Source organism: Thunnus maccoyii, chromosome 7 (assembly GCF_910596095.1).
Source record: "Thunnus maccoyii chromosome 7, fThuMac1.1, whole genome shotgun sequence".
Taxonomy (NCBI): Eukaryota; Metazoa; Chordata; class Actinopteri; order Scombriformes; family Scombridae; genus Thunnus; species Thunnus maccoyii.
Genome location: NC_056539.1, coordinates 10,539,798 through 10,561,598, shown reverse-complemented (window position 1 = coordinate 10,561,598; position 21,801 = coordinate 10,539,798). Strand labels below are relative to the sequence as shown.

At 40.3% G+C, this 21,801-nt stretch overlaps 2 protein-coding genes across 4 annotated transcripts in view; both read left to right on the top strand.

Annotated features, from left to right (window-relative positions):
• ddr2a (discoidin domain receptor tyrosine kinase 2a) overlaps positions 1-15,528 on the top strand; it is a 32,875-nt gene extending 17,347 nt beyond the window's left edge. The window contains exons 3-17 of one of the 2 annotated variants that reach the window (XM_042415541.1): positions 4,128-4,230; positions 4,800-5,031; positions 5,337-5,484; positions 6,867-6,969; positions 7,509-7,692; positions 7,800-8,040; positions 8,290-8,355; positions 10,065-10,201; positions 10,388-10,553; positions 10,637-10,869; positions 10,971-11,098; positions 11,213-11,410; positions 11,504-11,738; positions 13,285-13,434; positions 13,518-15,528. In XM_042415541.1, the coding sequence (XP_042271475.1) occupies positions 4,128-4,230; positions 4,800-5,031; positions 5,337-5,484; positions 6,867-6,969; positions 7,509-7,692; positions 7,800-8,040; positions 8,290-8,355; positions 10,065-10,201; positions 10,388-10,553; positions 10,637-10,869; positions 10,971-11,098; positions 11,213-11,410; positions 11,504-11,738; positions 13,285-13,434; positions 13,518-13,649 (2,456 nt within the window). In that variant the 3' untranslated portion in view covers positions 13,650-15,528. Of the gene's footprint in view, positions 1-4,127; positions 4,231-4,799; positions 5,032-5,336; positions 5,485-6,866; positions 6,970-7,508; positions 7,693-7,799; positions 8,041-8,289; positions 8,356-10,064; positions 10,202-10,336; positions 10,554-10,636; positions 10,870-10,970; positions 11,099-11,212; positions 11,411-11,503; positions 11,739-13,284; positions 13,435-13,517 lie in introns of both variants that reach the window. The other variant, XM_042415540.1, reaches the window with a different exon arrangement.
• A 161-nt stretch (positions 15,529-15,689) lies between these two features.
• hsd17b7 (hydroxysteroid (17-beta) dehydrogenase 7) lies at positions 15,690-20,088 on the top strand. 2 transcript variants are annotated; one of them, XM_042416935.1, is made up of 9 exons: positions 15,690-15,817; positions 16,097-16,303; positions 16,408-16,500; positions 17,319-17,433; positions 18,245-18,439; positions 18,536-18,649; positions 18,799-18,855; positions 18,941-19,039; positions 19,125-20,088. In XM_042416935.1, the coding sequence occupies exons 1-9, from the start codon at positions 15,783-15,785 to the stop codon at positions 19,224-19,226; spliced, it is 1,017 nt and encodes a 338-aa protein (XP_042272869.1). In that variant the 5' UTR covers positions 15,690-15,782; the 3' UTR covers positions 19,227-20,088. The 2 variants fall into 2 exon arrangements, with proteins under 2 accessions (XP_042272869.1, XP_042272870.1); XM_042416936.1 differs by lacking the exons at positions 18,536-18,649; positions 18,799-18,855; positions 18,941-19,039; positions 19,125-20,088 and having other exon boundaries at positions 18,250-18,400.
• Positions 20,089-21,801: the final 1,713 nt, after the last annotated feature.

The window sequence follows — 21,801 nt, the reverse complement described above, 5'->3', positions numbered from 1 at the left end:
CATTTTGATTCACTTTCATCACCAGCATTTGCAGCCACAGCAGGCAGCTCTGATAAACCCGCTGTACACGACCTGCTCACCATCAAACAGCAAACAGACAAAGTTATCAGTTAGCTGCTGCACACCAAAGAGCATTCAGGAATTGGTGGAGAAAAAAACAGGTCTAAAAGAAGAGTGAATATTGGACAGACATTTATAAGGTGGCCAGAAACTAAAAACAAAATCAAGCTTTAAAGCAGCTAACTCAAATGATCATAATTCTGTAATTCCCACTTGTGACAAAAGTGGCCACTGTTTGGCAAAAGTCACATGCTTGAAGATATAATAACCTACCAAAACTGCACTGACATATTGCGAACACGCATTATGTTGCAAATGAGCAGCAACTTGCGTGACAACACACACTTTAGTGGTGTGTGTGTGTGTGTGTGAGTGAGTGAACCAGTGAGCCAGCGGTTGAACAGCAAATACAGAACAAGTCTGCCTTTCAGTAGTCAGGGTGCGGTAAAAATCAAGAGGTGAGCGAGAGGGTTTAGTCTGTTACTCCTCTCTCTTCTCTCTCTCTCTCTGTCTCTCTCTCTATTTCTCCACCACACAAGGCTGGTATTTTTCCACCTTTTTCTGGGGTGATATTTTTAGATGCTGTGGCTGAATGTGAAGCCTGATGGGTGGTGGTGGTGTGTGTGTGTGTTTTAGGGGGCTCGCTCTGTGTATGTGTGTGTTTGTGTGTGTGTGTCCAAATGAACACACTCGACTGCCCCCACTGCTCACCCCTGGGGTCACCTCTGAGTGGGTTGGGTAGATAAATAAACACAGCAAAAACCAACATTTGGAAGAGCGGTCATACATCCGGCATGGCACACTGAAACCCGTCTCTCTCTGTCTCTAGGATGTGGTTAAAGACTCTGATAATGACTCCTATTTTCACCAATTATGTCCTCGCCAATCTCTGTGTTTTTCCCCGACTGGTGATGTTGCTCTGTCTGTGCTCTGTATCTCTGTATCTTTCTGGCAAGACTTCATAAAAAAAACTTATGTTACCAACTCATACCATGTGACATACACATAATGACCCCAGCATTTCCTGTAAGTTTACAGTTGGATTGTTTTTTTTGACAATGCAGTATCCCAGTAGGGAGACAGCAGGAGAGGAGAGAGAGGAGATGCTGCACTGTGCTCATCTCTTTCTCCATCTCAACATCTGTTTACATTCTGCACCTCTGTGTGAATGAGGCTCATGTGTGCAGGAACGCCAACCACCTCAAACCCCATAACCTCTGGACCGGGCAGCAATAGCAACACTACACCGAACGCAAATACAACATTTTAGCTACTTGATACCAGTTATTATCATTCCAACTTTTCCACTTTATTTCCACTTTATTTTTCTCATCTTATCCTGTCCTGATTTGATCTGATATAATTTATTGGAGATCTCTTTTGTTGCTCTTGAAGTCGGTTCTGACAATTTGTATTCGTGCAGTTTGAACACCACACCTATCATTGAATTGTTTTGTAATTATGTAGCCACAGATACCACTAATACGTGGAGAATATGAGAAGAGTTAGATGGTTTCGGGTTGATGTGGTCTGTTCATAGCCAAGATGATCTGGGCTGAGGGGAGGGGTGTAAACAGTTGCAGGAAAAAACTGATGAGGAATGAAATGAAGAGGGCAGCATCGAAAGGTTAGAGAGGACAAGATGAAAGGACAACAGAGGAGGCGAATGCAGTCTGTGACATCTGGAAGAGTTTTTGTTTGTCACTGTGTCACTGCCAAGACGAAGCCTGCATATGTGTGTGTGTGTGTGTGTGTACGTGTGGTTGCATCTACGCCTGCTTATGTGAGTCTGGAGTGTGTATGCATGTGTACACACACACACATGTGAGTATAGCATATCAGGTCATCAGCCCCAAACCTTCAGGGGTTTCCACATTTTGACTTTTAAGCAAATATTTGTAGGAGATCAAGAAAGAGGAAGAGAGAATCACAGGGAGAGAAGAAGGAGGAAAAGAAAGAGCGAGAGAGGGACAGAGAGGGCCTTGAACCTCAAGCTCTGCTGTTGCTGGCGTCTTCTCAAAGGTTTTTCTGTGAGACAAGGGGCCAGGCGAACAGGGTTGGTCTCCCTGTAACTTCCGCCTCCAGCTCCACTAAAAGCCATCAGCCAATGCTATCACATCCACAGAGTATGATACACACAGGCTCTTTCATGTGCAAATGAGGCTACCTGGAGGTCATATCCTGTTAGGTGGAGTTATCAGTGTTAGACCAAAACACAACCACGACCCAACCCTGTCGATAAAGACTGATGGAAACACCCATAAATCAGTAAATTCATTCGGAGCCTTGTAAACCTTAATAGATACCATGTCTGTTGTGTCACGCTCAGTTAGCCACTAGCTCACTGAGTCATAATGAGATGAGGATTTTCTAAAATGCACTGCTGACTTTAATCACCTCTTGCCACTGAAGGGGACAGAGGAAAAGAGAAGGAGAAGGGGAGAGACCACACAGGAGGAGAGGACAGAGAGCAGACAGAAAAAAAAGGAGATGAGGGGGTGGAGGGGCATGCAGGAAACAGAGGGCATATTGCTTCTATTGACCGCACAGTGGGGGCGTGATGGGCTCAGACCAGCCAGTTTCACCACACACACACAAATGCACACACACACAGTAACTAACTCCTGTACATGAGCTTGATACAAGCACTGTTTGGACTGGCAGAGACAGTTCCAGCTTATTATTTCAATAAAACAAACCTCAATTTGAGTGCAAGGAGTTGCTTAGGATGTGTATTTGTGTGTGTGTGTGTGTGTGTGTGTGTGTGTGTGTGTGTGTGTGTGTCTGTGCGTGTGTGTGTGTGTGCATATAGTCCTCTCACACCACTACCCCACCCCTTCATCCAGCACTATCCATCACCTTCTTCAGGTTTCTTGACAGAAGCTGGGAATTAAGTAGTTCTGTCCTAGAAATGTCCGAGGGCGTCTGGCGAGTGTTTGAATATGGTTTTGAATTTTCAGCGCCAACCAGCGCTGCGGTTGGTCTGAGAGGAGTGAGGGGAGCCGCACGTTTCAGAGTGTGATAATCCAAGTAAATACCAGGGCTGGAAAGAGTACTAGAACATACTGTTTAAACAGAAGTACTGTGGTAGACTTAATCATTTTGTCAAGCAAAAACAACTTACAAGTTATTTTGTTCTATAAGATCACTGTCAAAGAGCCACTGTGGATCCTGACAGTAAACACTTCAGTGGAAATGTGCCCTACCAACCGGCAGTGGTAGAATAATTATTCATACTTTTAGCCTTCACTTAAGTCAAATTAGAAATCACAGTGTAAAAATACTCCATAGTAAAATTCCTGCATTCAAAATTTAACTTAATACTATCAGCAAAATGTACTTAAAATATAAAAGTTAAAGTACTCACTATGCAGGCAAAGGTCGGTGTTATATTAATATTATATAATAGTATTGGATTATTATAACTGATGCATTAATATATAAGCAGCATTTTAATGCTGTAGATGGCTGAGTGGTTTAATTTACTGCATCATATCTAATATTCTTATTGTAAGTTTTACAAATCTGAATCTGAAAAGTTTCAAGTCATTAAAGTTAACATATGAATGATGTAGACTAAAAAGTACAATAATTCCTTCTGAAATGTTGTGGAGTAAAAGAAACATACAATTAAAATGCACATCTCAAATACACAAAACACACCAAACTTATGGTCGTCTTTTCTTTATGACACTTTTTTTTCACAGGTTGCCTCATGAATATAAAGAGGAAACAAAAAACTGAAGAGTCAAATTTTCCTGAATGTGTCACGTTAACATAATAGGATGCTGCTCTGTAATTCTGGCATTTCCAAAACTACACAGTCTTACAGTGAATTAAAGCTAAATTTTGAATGCTCTCAGATTCTACTCAAAAAAGTACCAGTAAACATTAGAGGCTACTCGTTAACAACCATGTTTGTAATTAGTCACTTCCAGGATGAATGTTTATGCCTGAGCAAACATCAGGCACTTTGTGGATGTTTACCTAACTTCATGACAGTTTTCATATTCATCTGTTTATTTCTTGCAGTCATATAATGGAATTTGTTGTCTGTCGTGTCTCAGGTGTGTGTCGGTATCCTCTGGGGATGTCAGGAGGGCAGATACAGGACGAGGACATCTCTGCCTCCAGCCAGTGGTCCGAATCCACCGCTGCGAGATATGGCAGGTAGGTCTCTCATAGACACACACACACACAAATGTAGCCACACACACACACACACACTCAGATGCACACTCTCCCACACGTGCCTCATAGTATGTTTACCCTGATAATGAGTATGTGTGTGGGTGGTTTATCCTATAAGGTGCCTGTGCCTGTTTATTTGCAGTAAACCACAAACTGGGGTATCAGTTCTACTCACAACCACATGATTAAGGAAGCATGTATGTATGTGTGTGTGCTGCAGAACTTGGGTGGCCTTCAGTAAGTATTGAGGATAATGATGTAATACACTTTCATCAACCAGCCTGGCTATGTTTTCAGTCTCGCCCAGCTCCCATTTGCCCCTGCCAGCCCTTTGCCCAAAATTAACACTTTAAGGTGAATTTACGACGCAGGCTTTCCCTGAGGTGTTTTTATAACAGGCTGCACTCACTTCTACTTTCCTCTCACCTTTCCCTTTCCATCCTGTCCTAGTTTTTCTTCTCCATTACCCTTTTCCCTTTCCTGCTGTAACATCTACCTGGCGTTATTTCATCTTTTTCCCTCTCTCTTTCCATTTGTCTCTTCTCCAGGTTGGACTTTGAGGAGGGCGATGGCGCATGGTGTCCGGAGATAACAGTCGAGCCAGACAGCCTGAAGGAGTTCCTCCAGATTGACCTGCGCTCGCTCCACTTCATCACCCTCGTGGGCACCCAGGGTCGTCATGCGGGAGGCATGGGTAATGAGTTCGCCCAGATGTACAAGATTAAATACAGTCGTGATGGAAGCCGATGGATCTCGTGGAGAAACAGGCAGGGCAAGCAGGTTAGTCAACCTATGAGGTGTAAGCCAAGTTTTTGCTGGCTTGGATGTCACTTTATGATCTATTTTGACCTTTATAACAAACCTCTGATAAAGATGCACTGTCTTAAGGTCATTTATGGCCTTTCATTGCTTTTATCTGGTATGATTTTGGTTGTGGTGATAATAGAGATAGTATACTGAACTGATTTATATTTTTTTTTAATAGGATGATATAAGGAGGGTATGGATTTGTTATCATGTAGATTACAGTCTCTGTCATTAGTGAGCTTCTTCAGGAGGTCAAGGTGTGTTTGCTGTATGCGCAGGTGATTGAGGGAAATAGGAACGCCTACGACATTGTACTCAAGGACCTGGAGCCACCCATCATCGCTCGCTTTGTCCGCTTCATGCCCGTCACAGACCACTCCATGAACGTCTGCATGAGAGTGGAGCTCTACGGCTGTGAATGGCTGGGTAAGAGGAAGCTGAGGTGGCAGGAGAAAAGACTGCAGACAGAAGAAGCTGATGAGTGAGGGATCAAAGATCACAGAGGCAACCAATACTAAGATAAGATAGAGAGGATCAGCCGATTCTCTGTCACCTTTTCATAACAAGCAGGGCAGTGTTTAAACAGGGCTGATGTACATAATAATCATATCATTAACTAAATGTTGAATTAACCCTTATGTTCCCGTTTATTCTCAGTGAAAGTGCCTGAGAATAAAGGCCTATACAAATCCAATACATTTTTTCTTCTTTTTCTTATATCATTTTGACCTTCGATTTCACCAGTTTCCCGAACTCCAAGTTTAAATTGGACACACTTGTCATGATTTATGGCATTTAGTGCCACCATTGTTTTTTTGTGCACAGAGGCTTATTGGACATACTCAGGCATATGTTGTCCTTCATAAAATTTACATACATTAAAAGCTAGTTAGTTTATAAAAGTTAGAAATGCTGTGTAGGTTGGGAAGGTTGTTTAAATATGAAGAATAACATTTTTTGGAAAATCCAGTATGGCAGAAAGGTTTGTCCAGCAGACTTTATGGGTTCCTTGATCAAAATTGTTTAGCATAAACTAAAGAATATGTAGATTTTTTTCAGGAGTCTGAAAAAACTTGAAGCTTGAAGAAATGAAGAAACATGAAGCTATAAAATTTCAAAATGTTTTGAATGTGAGAAGCTGGTAAAATTTGAGATCCAATCAAAGTAGAAGAAGAGAAAAAAGAAAACAAACAAGGCCATCTTGCCATCTTGAAGGCCATCTTAGCACCACATGTGCTTGGCTCTTTAAAAAGTAAAAGTGCGGTTTCATTGATTTTGTTCATCCCATGTGCTTTCACTCTGCTCTTATTGGGGATATTCTGGATAACGTGCTTGAGTTAAGTGCAAAAAAAGTAAATAACAAATAAAGCATAAGTGAACTTTTAATTCTTTAAACTCACACAATACTGTCTCCACATCCTTTGACAACTAAATCTTTGTGGGCAGACAGATTGTCAATCTGAGACGATTGCCAAGGCCCTCAAATAAATCATGTATCCCATACTGTTAACACAACATACATTATTTTCTGTATATTGTGTAGCTGCTTATTCTAACAAATCATTTAAATAATCCAATATCACACTCGCTTTTTTTTGTTTAACACAAAATGGAAAATTCAACCCTAACATCATCACCATTTTCTAAATGTTTAACTGAATTTGACATATTTGTAACACTAAACTCTGAAAATCTCAACAGCACTTTCAAACAAGCTTCTATGGTTTTGAAAAATGCTCTTTTACAACAAGGGTTTTGAATGATAGACCATGGTTTCTACCTAATGGATAATTTTTTTCACTTTACAGACGGTCTTGTGTCATACAACGCTCCAGCAGGAGAACAGATGAACTTGCCTGCTTACTCTGTTTATCTCAATGACTCCGTCTATGATGGAGCTGTCATCTACAGGTGTGTGTGTGTTTTGTTCTTTCTTTCATCGCCACCATACCGCTTCATCATTCTTCTCATCCTTTGTCAGTACTTTTTTTTCCCCTCACCTTGTTGTTGCCTGGTCACCATGGTGAAAGCAAAGAGACAGACAGTGGTGAATGGGTCATGGTGGTTTACTGTTAGGCAATACCTCATGGGAACAACTGAGTCAACTGAGCTTGCAAAGTTTCAAAACCGGAATGAACAAATCATACTTTTGTTGACATTAGTGTTTGGATTATGGCATGGTGAATAATGTCCTCCATGACACATGCCTCATTCTCTCTGTCAAGGAAACAGTGCAGAGGGAAAAGAAAATGTCCTATTTTACAATATGACAGCCAAAAGCAGAAGTGAAGAATTGGTTTTATAATGCTGCCACCTAGTGTTGAATGTTGTGCCATGAACACCTTTTGACAGAGGTGCTGATACATTGAAAATAAAGGATGATACTAAAAATGAATGAAATGAATGCTTTCTACTTCCTCTATGTTTAACACTGTCTCTCTGTTTCTCAGTATGACAGAGGGCTTGGGCCAGCTGACTGATGGAGTGTGTGGTCGAGACGATTTTTCAGACAGTCATGTCTACAATGTGTGGCCAGGGTATGACTATGTGGGTTGGAACAATGAGAGCTTCCCCAGTGGATATGTTGAAATCATGTTTGAGTTCGACCGCACACGAAACTTTACCACCATGAAGGTGAGGCCTCTGATGCTCCAAGATAATGCTTTCCCCACCCCAAAGGTTCAATTTCTAAGCTTCCATCAGTACTAAAATCCTCTCCATGTGCTTTTATCTGTGTCCAGGTTCACTGCAACAACATGTTCTTACGGCACGTCAAGGTCTTCCGCCAGGTATTTTGTTACTTCCGCTCTGAATCAGACTGGGAGGCCACACCACTCTCCTTCAGCCCCGTGGTGGATGAGAAGAATCTCAGCGCCCGTTTTGTCACGGTCAACCTGGCCAACCACATGGCCAGTGCCATCAAGTGCCAGTTCTACTTTGCTGATGCCTGGATGTTGTTCAGCGAGATCACCTTCCAGTCAGGTAGTCTGAGGAACTGTGTGTACAGTCTGTAAATGGAATAACATGCTTTTCTATTCTCATATATTTAGATGTACACTTGAAGCTTAACTAAGAAAACCTATATCTGATTTTGAGTTTTGATGAGTTCAGTGAGGTGCTGCAATTTATGTTAAATCCCAGTACTCAAAGTCTTCATTTGATGATATTAATATTACTAACTATAAGTAAGTTAACAATTTCTGAACACCTCTGTTCCATCTGGCCTTTCAGATACAGCCATGTACAACACAACACTGGCTCCACCAAAGACAGATCAACCACCTAGCAAGCCACCAGGTTAATGATCACAACACACACACATGCACAATTGTATGCTACTAATAACACAGACCTATACATAATTTAATTAAAAACTTGCAACATGCATGACAAAAATATAGTGTATTTTGTTGTCAACAACCTTGTCTGAGTTAGTACACAGACACAACAAGCAGATATTTACATGATGTCATCAAATACTGTCCATGTATCAGAATGGAAAAATCACTTTGGTTCAGTACAGTTCAGGAGCTGTATTCACAAAACATCCTGAAGCTAAAAGTAGCTCCTAACTGGCTGAGTTAGGAGAAACTCTTAAGAATAAGGGGCGTGTCGGTCCTAACTTTAGGACTTATATGGTTTTGGTCTAAGGGTAATTCACAAAGCAGCAAAGACTGAGATATGTTAGAGGTAATCCAGAGGACTCCTGGGTCACGAAGATCTACTCACAATGGGGAGTAGGTCATCTGGATTTTGGAAAAATCCAACAATAATGAACTCTATAAAACATGTATTGATGCTGGTTAAGTTGATAAGGATCCAAAGTGTACCAAAATAATAAAATACTATGATAACACTGGAGATAGAGGTTTATACAACTCTACACTACTTGAAGACTGGAAAAATGCAGTTTTAGGATATAACCATCGTCTGTCAGAAGTATTCCTCAAACCAACTATGCTATTCAGGCCCATTTTGTTTGACAGTTGAAGTCTACGTTCAATAGTCAACTGCAATAAATAAATTAATTAAGCTAATTTCAAGGCCATTGTTGGAGTACTGGTAAAATAGTTATCCCATCAAAGATGAAGATTTGTGACGTCCACCAAGAGAAATTTCTTTTTGCAACAATGAAGCCTAGAAACAAACATATAAACATAAACTCAATAAAAACACAATAAGATATTTGAAGACATTAGTACTGCTGGTACTATAAACGCAGTACAGCATCCAAAAATGGCTTCATGTCATAAAAGCAAAGAAAAATTGTAACAATAACAGGAATAAGACAAATTGCTAAGCTGTGCAGGGAACTGAGAGGCAGTTCACATTGTATGAGAATAATGAGCATTTCTTGCACATGGAATAAATGTCAAATTCCTTAAAGCTGTACACGCCCGTAGTCCACCCACCCAGGTGTTTTCACTCATGTTTTCTCATGGCTCTGTGGGTGTGTACAGACTGTGCTTGATTAACAGCTCCTATATTTGCAGCCGTTAAGGCAAGCCAACTTACACTGCTATCGCTGTTTATAGTTTTTAGAGTTTGGCTGATGTTGCACTGTATCCCTGCTGCTTTTTTCTCCACACCTACAAAAGAAAGCAAGAGATAGCAAAAAAAGGACTGAGCAAGAAATTATTTTCTGTTCAGAACAGTAATTCCATAGTAGTTACATTTAGGTGTGAGAGTAAACCACGTCACTGAACCAGCATGCATGATAGCAGGGCCCTTGTAGTGGCACACTTTAATGAAATGCAACCATGATTAGTGTCATTAGTTACACCTGTTGATGATCTGCCGTGAGAAAGATGTACTCTGCCTTTGCAATACAATTCACAAAAATTACTTTTTAAAAAATTGACTTTTTTTGTAAATAAAACCTTCAGTCTAGTTAATGAGGTGAAATTTGATTGAGTATCAGGACTATCCTGATTTAACTGAACATTTTGCATGCAAGTAGTACAGTCTCCATCTTCAAAAGGTGTCTCTCGCTGTTCCTTCCCTAGAAGATGACCCCACCCACAAAGTAGATGACAGCAACACCCGGATTCTGATTGGTTGTTTAGTGGCCATCATCTTCATCCTTGTGGCCATTATTGTCATTATCCTGTGGAGGCAGGTGTGGCAGAAGATGTTGGAGAAGGTGAGTTAAAATAGATTTGAGATTTTGAGTAAAATGTATCACACTGACACTATCTCATGGATGTTATGTGATTTTGTGGTTTTCCTTCGGGAGGTGGTCAGATCTGTTCTTTCACCCCCGCGTGCTTTATTCTAGGCCTCTCGCCGGATGCTGGATGATGAACTAACTGCTAGTTTGTCAATACAGAGTGAGACGTTTGTGTACAACCACAACCACAACCAGTCGAGTACAACCAGTGAACAAGAGTCTAACTCTACCTACGAGCGCATCTTCCCCCTGGGTCCAGACTACCAGGAGCCCTCACGCCTTATATGCAAGCTGCCAGAGTTTGCACAGACCTCAGAGGAGGCTGGTAGGTGGACACTTCAATTTACAGACTTACAAACTACAATCATATTGAGAGTCTTAGTTACAGTGTCCCATATTGTGTTCCAGCTTCTACCAGCACAGCAGCGTCCAAATCAACCACAGCTACTGTAGTCCAAGATGGGGTCCCTCACTACGCAGAGGCAGACATTGTAAACCTGCAAGGCGTGACTGGAAGCAACACATATGCCATCCCTGCACTAACTATGGACCTGTTGTCAGGGAAGGATGTTGCAGTGGAGGAGTTCCCGCGAAAACTGCTCATATTCAAAGAGAAACTGGGAGAGGGACAGTTTGGAGAAGTGTGTGCTCTTCATCAATCTATTACAGCTTTACTTAGAGCTTTAGATAAGCTTTACTATTATTATTATTATATATCACCTCTCCTCTCCTCTCTTTTCAGGTGCACCTGTGTGAAGCAGAGGGAATGCAGGAGTTCATGAATAAAGAGTTTTTATTTGACATCCCTGAGGACCAGCCAGTTTTAGTGGCTGTGAAGATGCTCCGTTCAGATGCCAACAAAAATGCAAGGTATTGACTCTGCGTGCTACAGGGATCTTGTTGCCTGTAACTGAAACTGACAATAAATTGTAAGTTTTTTTACGGTGTGAAGTAAGTCACTTATTTGTCTTTTTGCGTTGGTAGGAATGACTTCCTGAAAGAGATAAAGATCATGTCCCGTCTGAAGGACCCCAACATCATTCGCCTGCTTGCTGTGTGCATCTACAGCGACCCTCTCTGTATGATCACAGAGTACATGGAGAACGGAGACCTCAACCAGTTTCTGTCCCGCCACGAACCGGAGGGACAACTCGCTCTGCTCAGCAATGCACCTACAGTCAGGTGAGTGGTCATGTATAAATAATTAAATGCCTGTGTGAAATTTTTTTCTTCCTTCTCAACTCATGAGTCCCTCTCTGCATTTCTCCCATCTAGCTTCAGTAATCTGTGCTACATGGCCACTCAGATCGCATCGGGGATGAAGTACCTCTCCTCTCTAAATTTTGTTCATCGAGACTTGGCCACGAGGAATTGCCTGGTGGGCACGAAATACACAATAAAGATAGCTGACTTTGGCATGAGCAGGAACCTGTACAGTGGTGACTACTACCGCATCCAGGGCAGAGCGGTACTACCGATACGCTGGATGTCATGGGAGAGCATCCTGCTGGTGAGGACCACTGCTTGTATAATGGATAAAATTGATTCAGTGTTTTCTTGAAAAGTTGATACTCAAGTTTGTGTTTATGTGTGCATTTCCTGGAATTTAACTGACATACAGTATATAACAAAAGTGAGTACACCCCTGCGCAATATCACTAAAAATTTAAATGATTCAAAATTGTATCATCTTACAATAATTGTAGTGTTTTTAGGGTGAAGTGTAGGGTATTTGATCTTATTTATAATTAAAAACAAACAGGTTAGATAGACTACATTAAAAATACAAGCCTCAAAGTACAACCTCAATGCAACAAAAATGATTACACCTGTGACTTCCAGTTAAGACTAGTTGCCTGAGCAAGGTTATAAAAGAACCTGTGAACACCACAACTTTCTTAATTTAGGCCTGGGTTGTGTCTAATGCAACACAGCTTCACATGGTGAGGAATTACCAGAACAAGTAAGAAAGCAGATTGTGAGACTTCATAAAGATGGGAGAGGGTACAAGATCATCAGTAGGTTACTGAACAGAAGCCAAACACAGTTTGCAGCAGTGGTTAGGAGGTACAGGAGGACCCATACTACCAATAACAGAAGGTGCAGTGGCCGTTCAATGTTGCATTGGAAAACAGACGGGCAAGTGCTTCTGTCTTGGCTCAAGGATTATTTGTGGAAATTGGTCTTTCAGTGACTGCTCAGACAGTTCATGAAGTCAACCTCTACGGACGACATCCAAAAAGAAAACCATTACTCACAAAACAGCACAAAACTGCAAGATTAAACTTTGCCAAAGAACATGAAAAGAAGCCTGACGAATAAACCAAAATAAGTTAGTTTGGATCTGATGGGGTCCAGCATGTTTGGCATGGACCTGGTCAGGACTACTGCAGTGACTGCATAGTGCTGACTGTGAAACATGGAGGTGGGAGTTTGCTGATATGGGGCAGCATGAGTAAAAAGGTGTAGGGGAGATGACATTTATAGATTACACTATGATTGCAAGTTTGTATACCCAAATACTGAATGAAATGATTCCCAGTCTCAAAAACGTTGGCAGGAGAGGAATTTTCCAACATGACAATGATTCCAAACACACTGCAAAAATCACAAGTTTTTAAAGACACACAGGCACAAAAGTATGACCTGCCTAAGTATATCCCCTGACTTGAATCCAATAAAACACCTTTAGAGTATTTTAAAGAGGAAGGTAGAGACACAAAATCCCTCCGGCAAAGAGCAGCTGAAAAGAATTATCTGTGAAGAATGACAGAACGTCTTTTCACAGATCTGGGCAAGACTGGTACCATTCATGCCCAGGTGGACTTTCATCATTATTTAATTGGTCAAACATTATTTTTCTTCTAATGAATTGGCTTTATTCTTTTTGGGTTCTCCTAAAAACGAATTAAAAGTGTATTAAGTGGACAGGATTTATAATTACTTAACATTTTAGTGATACTGACCAGGGGTGCACACAGTTTTGTTGTATACTGTATTTGCAGACAGTGCAGGAAAACATACTGATCACTATTTTCACTATTTTTGTCGTGAAGGGAAAGTTCACCACAGCCAGCGATGTGTGGGCCTTTGGGGTGACTCTGTGGGAGATACTAAACTTTTGCAAGGAGCAGCCCTACTCTCAGCTCACTGATGAGCAGGTGATAGAGAACACAGGGGAGTTTTTCAGGGACCAGAAAAGACAGGTAAGTGTCATCACAAACACGTCACCTCATACTTACAAACACCAGTGAATCATTGGCTTTATTTCTCTCTCATTATCATGCAGATCTACCTGCCTCAGCCTGTGCTGTGTCCGGACTCGCTCTACAAGATCATGCTGAGCTGCTGGAGGAGGAACACAAAGGAACGGCCGTCCTTCCAGGAAATACATCGAGCCCTCCTGGAAATACAGCCTTAAAGTCAGGGCGATGTTTAAGACAGTGCTCATCTCTGAGAGAAATGGTGCATGACAAGAGTAGACCATGGTGCAGACACAATCCAGGTTTAAGCTATCTTGTTTCAACTGAGAAACAAGGTGGGAGCCACCTGTGGGCTCTAAGCTACGATTTGGGAAACACTGTTTCATGGACTTGCACACTTCAAAGATGGACTACCAGAGACATTTGGTGTGTGTCAGTTTGAGTTTAATTAGCATGTTTGCTAATTTGTTTTATAGACATATATTCTTAGAAAGTCTATTCTGATTTATCGTACATTTCCCAAAAACACACAAGAAAAGGACATGATGTTTGGTTGCGACGTGTGTTGCAGGAGCCAAAATTAAATGTAGCAAGTAACATTCGGCACTTTTGAATATGTATTTTAAGTTCCTTTTTTTTTTTTTTTTAAATATGAGTTTGAATTTCCCATTTTACAGTGTTTGAAGTATTGATGACAAACTTATGCAGCATTGTTGAGTAACTTTCTTGTGCTTTCTTTTGGAAGACTGCTTGAATGTAGAGGGGAAAAGTGCAGCAAACCATTACTGTCACATTTTATTTCAAGTATTTCATCTCAGTTTCTCAGACAAACTCCACACATTTTTAATAACAAAGAAAATATTACATTAATAGAACATCTTTCTCACCTCCCTGCAGTTTTCCTATACGGTGATTTGAACATGAAGTGTATGACTGTGTATTTTCAATAGATAAGTCTCAAATATCAATATTTTGTATTAATATTTATATGTTCATATTTGTTCTGTTTCTGTTTTGTTGATATATTTGTGTATTAATATGTTCTTTGGAGTATTATATTTGATTGAATGCAGTACTTCTCCTCATATTCTGGATCTACACAACGACAACTACTACAGTAAATATTTTTTCCCCACTGCAAACTGTCAAGAATTGATCACAAACTAATATCAGCATCATGCTGCTTGATTATTGATCGTGTAAGAGGCTTATCAGGAGGCTGTCTAAGCTGTTTTGTCCATGTTGGGTCAACAGTATGTGTGCATGGAGAGATGTTGGGCGTGTTAAACATGTTAATGCATGTGTGCTTATAGTTTGTCTGTGTTGAAAGAGAAAGTAAATGGTATTTTGAATCAGGAATGTAGACGAAACAGGAATATTCAACATAAATCATGTGTTTAATTGGAACGATGGAATTTGTATGACTGCTACAGATCATCACTTTCACAGCAGATTATACTGTATTAGATCATAAAAACACAACTAATGACTCATCTACAAGCTGTAGTAATCAGCAGTTTGCTCTTTCTTTTATTCATGTATGCTGGAGTCTTCATTTTGTCTTCTTTTCTAGCATAATTCTGTGTGTAACTACCACTGTTTCAGTCAGTTCAGCTGTATTTACAGCCTTTTTATCAGAGACCTTTGTCCCATTTACAGTACCTTCCATAAAATACACTTATGCCTCCTGCCCTAATGCACGGCATTTTCATCTTTTATGTAGAGGTAATTTTTTTCTTTCCTTACTTTGTGATCTATGAAAAATATCTGCACAAGTAGATAAATAGTTGATAATTGTTTTGCAAATAAATTTGTGTATTTCAAATTCCTAATGGACATGAGGCATGTGGTGATTTTCACTGGATGAAAGAGCATTTTCATGGCATTTACAATCCTCTCAGTGATATAAATGAATTGGACGTAGATGTATAGCTGTAAAAATATTATTGCACCTGAACAAATTCATGATTTGTTTGGTTTTATTACACCTTTGTACTCAAATGTTTGTTTTTCAGTGAAAATGTTTTTTTATATACGTGTAAACAAAAGTTGTACATTGATAGACAAAATACAAATAAAACCAAACAGGGAATTCTATCTTTGAGAGCTCTTTGCTTTATTCATATCTACTGAATATTTTACTCTGTGTGGGCTGTCTTCTAGCTGAGCTGACTGTGATCATGATCTGATTGGCTGAGTCCTGCTGCAGTATCCAATCACGATGTGGAGGAGGAGTGAACAATATGACTCCACAGGAAAGGAAAATACTCCATGGACCGGACACAGAGCTTGTTGCTTCAAAAGTGCAGTAACTTTAATGTTTTCTGTGTGTAACTTGCTGCCGGTTTGAGATGACTAAGGTGGTTTTGGTGACGGGAGCAAATAGGTAATAACTGTATTTATTTGATAACTTGTTTTCATGATAAAGTCTGGCTTCTTTGGGTGCAAAGGTTGCATGACATAACAGAACTTCCAAGAACATTGATAAAATTAATTTAAACTCAATTGTAAGGAAAAAGCTGTTGCTGGATTATTTTAGTCCCTTTATTTGTTATATGGAGTGCTCATGTGTGGAATTAACTAGATTATTTTGGTGGATTTTGTAAATACTATTGTTTAGCAGTAGTGACAGTTATGACAATACCATGTGTGGCTGTTCCTGCAGTGGCATCGGCCTGGCGCTTTGTGAGCGTCTCCTCTCGCAGGACACAGAAGGTCTCCAGTTGTGTCTGGCCTGCAGGAACATGCGCCGGGCTCAGGCTGCTCGCTCTGCCCTCCTCACCTCTCACCCCTCAGCTCAGGTGGCCCTGCTGCAGCTGGACACCAGCAGCATCTCCTCAGTCCTCAGTGCTGCACAGGAGGTCAAACTCAGGTGGGAGGACAGACTCACATCAGCATGGTGGTCACACACATTCAGACCCAGACAGTCATATGTGTTTTATATACATTAGCTATGACTTTATTTGTCAACTGTAGGTATAACCGGCTGGACTACCTCTACCTGAATGCAGGCATCATGCCCAACCCACAGTTCGATGTAAAAGCCTTTTTCAAAGGCCTCTTCTCCAGGTACGTGGTTTATTTTAGATGCTCACGTGGTGCAGCATCTCTTGTCTACACTGGATGTGCATGTTAGACAACTGAAGCTCCTTTAAATCACTGAGTAGTACCGCACCTGGTGGCTTTTATACTTAAACAGCAAATAGATAGTGTGTCCACATCCCATATACCATAATTTTAGGTCAGGTGCAGGATAACAAATGAAATGAAGGAATAAAGCAAAGTGTCAGCACACTGGATTGTAGCTCCTAAAATCTTTTTGTTACTGACTAAAAATGGCAAAATTTCGACCTAACTGGGTCTTCACCAGTCATCATGACAAAGAGTAAGGCATATATAGACACCAAATTAGTCATCACAAAGACAATTTCTGGCAACAATCAACACCTGATCGCAAACATCTTATAATCAAAGCTTGAAGAAAGTCACAAAAAACATTTGCAGCCCCCACAACAATATATACAAATAGACGAAGGTTAAAAAGGACAAAACTGAAATACCAATTCCCAGAGGAGGAAGAAAGGGGAAGAGGAAAAAGGAAATAGGAAAATTGTGATTGTTTGTGATGACGTTAGGATGATGTAACTCATTTGGTGTCTATACTTGCCTTGCTTTTTGTCATGTTGGCCGTTTGCCTGATGAAGACCCGGTAAGGCTGAAACGTTGCCTCTTTCAGTCAGTAATAACAAGACTTTGGGAGCTACAATCTAGTGTGTGAGCTTTTTATACTTTGACGTGTCTCGTTTATGTAACATTGTTTATTTCAAACATCTATTTCCCATGCTGCCTTTCTCAGAGCCCAAACCTCTATAATGCCTTTATTGCAGTAATATTATCACCATGTTTGCCACTGGCGAGGGGATTCTGACGCAGAAGGATGGCATCACTCATGATGGCTTGCAGGAAGTATTCACGACCAACCTCTTCGGTCACTTTCTACTAGTGAGTCACTGGACTTATCTGGCATTTTGGTCCGATCCACACATACAGCATAAAGCCATGTTTCCTTCAGGTTTCTGCAGAGAGAGCAATTCTTGTTCATTGTTTAGCCTTGAGAAGTGATACTGGATCTGTGTGTCACTTAGCAACGATGTTCATTAAATATTAACAGTGCGTACTGTCCTAGCCATAAGGTCAGGGTATTCTGCTTACTGTGTGTTTGCAGACAAATTCTAAAACTTGCGTTTCCATCACAGAGGAATGTACTTATTCATCACACCATTTAGTTTACAGGGAAAGCACATTTTGTTTTTAGACAGGTGGAGTAAAATTACACTTTTCTGGTAAGGTCTTGGTTTGGTTTGCACATCCATATCAATTAGATTGTTCCTCTCATTGAATTTTCAGTGTCAAACTTTGCTGATTATATTAAGGAATCTGAAAGAAATATTAGTATTATTTATTTGTGCTCTAAGATACATGGAAAGAGATGGCATAGCATTGTCATTGCAGGATAAAATCTACATCTTTTTCAGTCATTTTGTAGTAAAAATAGTTTTTAAGTGAAAAAAAATTCTGCAACTGAGTTACTGAGTAATTGATTATTTCCCCCTTTTTCTCATACAAATCAAACTGTGAGACATTTCTAGATGAACATTGAATTTTCTTCATACAAATCATCAGTCTGCCTCATTTTGTCTTGTTGACTGAACTGCAGAGGAAGCAAGATTTTATGAAAACGTACTATTTCAGGCTGAAACTGATCCTTAATAACTGATATATATTTTGTTGTGTTTCTCTGTGTTATGGAGAGATCAGGGAGCTGGAGCCTGTTCTGTGCCAGGCAGGCCGGACCTCACAGCTAATCTGGACCTCCTCCAGTAACGCTCACCGCTCAGCTTTTAACCTTGAAGACGTACAGCATCAGAGAGGCACGCAGCCCTACAGCTCCTCCAAATATGCCTCCGACCTACTCAGCCTGGCGCTCAACACACACTACAACAAACAGGTCAGCCGGCACACACTTCACATGTATCATCCACATCTGTGAGGTAAACTGTTCTTCCTATACACTATTGATGACTGCTGTCATTGTGCTTTTCAGGGTTTGTACTCATCTGTGATCTGTCCTGGTTTTGTGATGACCAACCTGACCTACGGCATCCTGCCCTCCTTCCCAGCATTCCTCTGGTCCCTGCTTATGCCTGTCTTTTGGCTTGTAAGTAATACTCTCAGTATATATATATATCACACCTGTTTTTTTTCCAGTTTGGTTGTCTTTATGCTATCGTGGGTGTAAGAAGAATTAAAAAACAGCACTGGAGTTATTTTGTTGGATCTGAATGCATCTTTCTTTCATGAATACAGATAAGAATATTCACCAATACTTTCACCTTGACACCTTATAATGGAGCTGAAGCCCTGGTAGGTGAAGCAACATTTCAAATGTCCAATGTTCAGTTTCTCAGTTCAGTACAAACTGATTCATGAATACTGCTCTCGCTTGTAGTTCTGGCTGTTTAAGCAAAAGCCTGAATCACTGGACCCACAAGCCAAGTACCAAAGCTTAACATCCTGGCTAGGCAACAACTACACACAACCACGCAAGGTACCGTATTAAATACTATCCATCAAAATTTAGTTTAAATAGTCTTGTATAACAGTTAATGTGAGTTTTGTATCTTGTGTTCCAGATGGATATTGATTTGGAAACATCAGACACTTTGTATGACAAATTGCTACAACTAGAAAGTGAAGTAAGGAAGAAACTGAAGGAAAAACAACAACAGTCCTAACATCTTCACAGTGGCCCCACAGGAGCTGGATCATCTTGATGCACATCACACAATTCTGTCATGGAGAGCGTTTTATTTTTGGCTTGAAGGTCTCCTGGGAGTAACATGCACACTGGCTGTCAGACCTCTCAGTATTAACACAGCAACATGCAAGTCTGAATTTACAGCAAGGATGAGCAAGACACAGTGACTCTATGAGTATTTTAAGCTTGATTTGCTGTTTTCATTTGTATTTTCTGTTTCAGGCATGAAATAAAAATGTCAGTTAAAGGACAAACAACCAGGATTATGCGTGTTGTGATGGTTTGGGAGCGAGTTCAGAATAAAACCTTGTGTTCATCCACTTCAGTCCTCTTCTTCTCAGTCCACTCATGATCCATTTCATTATATATCGGCAATCTGGTTGTTAATCCCATGATCCTCACGACAAAATGCAGTGCAGTCCGACAACAGACTATCAGTATCATGCCAAAAGTTTACATAAGTGGTCTGCGTGAGCCCCTCTGCGGTGTATGGTGGTGCCTGCAGATGCGCACAGGCGCACCTGAAATTCCGCTCAGGTGGAGGATTTGGGGCGCAAACCCAGCAGTGGTCCCCGTGCACGGCAGCTTGTTTCTCAGTCCCGCACTCCTCCTCCTCTGCTCCGCTCAGCTTCGGGTTACAAAAAGCCCACACCATCCCGCAGAAATAGACGAAAAACGTGCCCATGACCATAACCATGAGCGCGTAAGACTCTATCATGGCTTTGGTGACTGGAGATGTCATCTTTGAATGCGCCGGAATAATATGAGGTTGAGTTCTCAAAGTGCGTTCAGGAGAGACTGTCAGTGTGTCTGGCATCATCCTGTGGGTTGGACCACTCGGTTCAGAGACAGTGACAATCAGAAAATAAAGTATTGCTTGTGTCGCCACCTCACTCTCATTATAAAACAGACATCTGACATCTGTGTGAGAAATAGCACAAAAGTCAGTCTGTTGGCACAATGAACCCACTTTGATATTATCCTGCCAATTTGGGAACATTGGACAAAAACTCCAGACACTGGTGTGACTATATATTATACATAAAGTCAATGTCTAGTTCTGGTTATGCATTTTGGTCTATGACCAAAAATGTAATGTTTTGATTAAATATCACATAATTTTCAGTAACTACCCACTTAATCATGATAATATAAACCAGGAGAGCAGCAGAAAGGTTCAGTGATAAAGCTGAGCTGACCTTTAAAATCTGTCCAAACAGGGAAAAACGTCAGCCTCATTAACCTAATTGAAAGATTGTGGACTTTAAATTGAGGCCATTCTGGACAGAATTAAAAACAAACAAACAAACAAATTCAGCTGAATGTAATTCTGTAATTAGCTGTAATTCTGCACAGCCACTAATAACAATATTAAATATCCATTCACATTTTTTGAAACGTATTTTTTTAAAGGTTAACATTTTTCTTCCTGTTTGTGTTTGATTGTCTCTACTGAGAATACCAAGTAGGAGTGTGAATAAGAACATTTTAGAATCATTATCTTTGTATTTATGATACAAAGCAAAAATACATAGACTGTATGTGAGTGAATGTAACAGTATACAGACTGCAAGTATCCATTTGTCTCCCTGACAATCACATGTGTTCCCTAACAAGCCCATCAGCTGGCAGGGTTTGACTTTCCTTATAAGGTCAAACACCCACAACTCCCAAAATATCATCAATGATCAATGAGACATTGGAACTTGAGTTTATTGCCTCTTTCTAGAGCTTTACATCACAATATGTTAACCTTGCTGGGTTTAGGCATACTTAATTTTACATCAAAACATCTCAGGGAAACATTGGTAAGAACATTGGACACACATAGATCACAATGGTACTCTGATGTTGTCAAGTATTAAGATTAAAGCCATTTATCTGAGCGGCAAATGTTTTTATATTAAATATCTTTATTATCCAATTTTAAAAATAACAAAAACTGTATTATGTTGCTTCCGATGTAAAAACAAACTGTACTTTGTTAGATGGGCAAGAGGCATAAACAAACCACCAGAGGCCATTTATTTATTTAGGTACATATATATGTATGTATTTAAATTTTGATGAAATACCTTTCTTACATTTTAATCTGTAACTAATGAATCTTTTCAGTTATCATCAAATCAGAGGTTGTAGTTTTGAGTGAAATATCTCTCTCCTCAGCTGTACTTTGTGTTTATTGCTAATTTACAAATGTTAGCATGCTAACATGATAATCTAAGACGGTGAACTGGAAGCCTGAATATTATACCTGCTTAACATTAGCATTGTCTGTACGAGCATCATGTTACAGCTCAAAGTACAGCGTCAGGCTGCAGACTCTTAGTTTTTAAAGATTGCCTCTTCTGCTACAATAATGTCGTGAATCTTAACCGTTTATGAAAGGAAGCAGTGAAGACTTATCAGGATGTCTGTCTGACTATATGATGCCTTTCCTGTTCATGATCAAAACTGTTGCGCAGATACACCCACTCAGACACTCTCCAGAGCACAAACCTCCAACAACCTTGAATTATTTTCCTTGCAAAGTTGTGACCTTTAAGAATTTA

Bases quoted from the DNA above. Each gene is read 5' to 3' on its own strand.
- hsd17b7 (XM_042416935.1), top strand. From the start codon at position 15,783: ATGACTAAGGTGGTTTTGGTGACGGGAGCAAATAG. The intron at 16,304-16,407 runs GTGGGAGGACAG...TGTCAACTGTAG, and splicing joins GCACAGGAGGTCAAACTCAG to GTATAACCGGCTGGACTACC. The intron at 16,501-17,318 runs GTACGTGGTTTA...CCTTTATTGCAG, and splicing joins TTCAAAGGCCTCTTCTCCAG to TAATATTATCACCATGTTTG.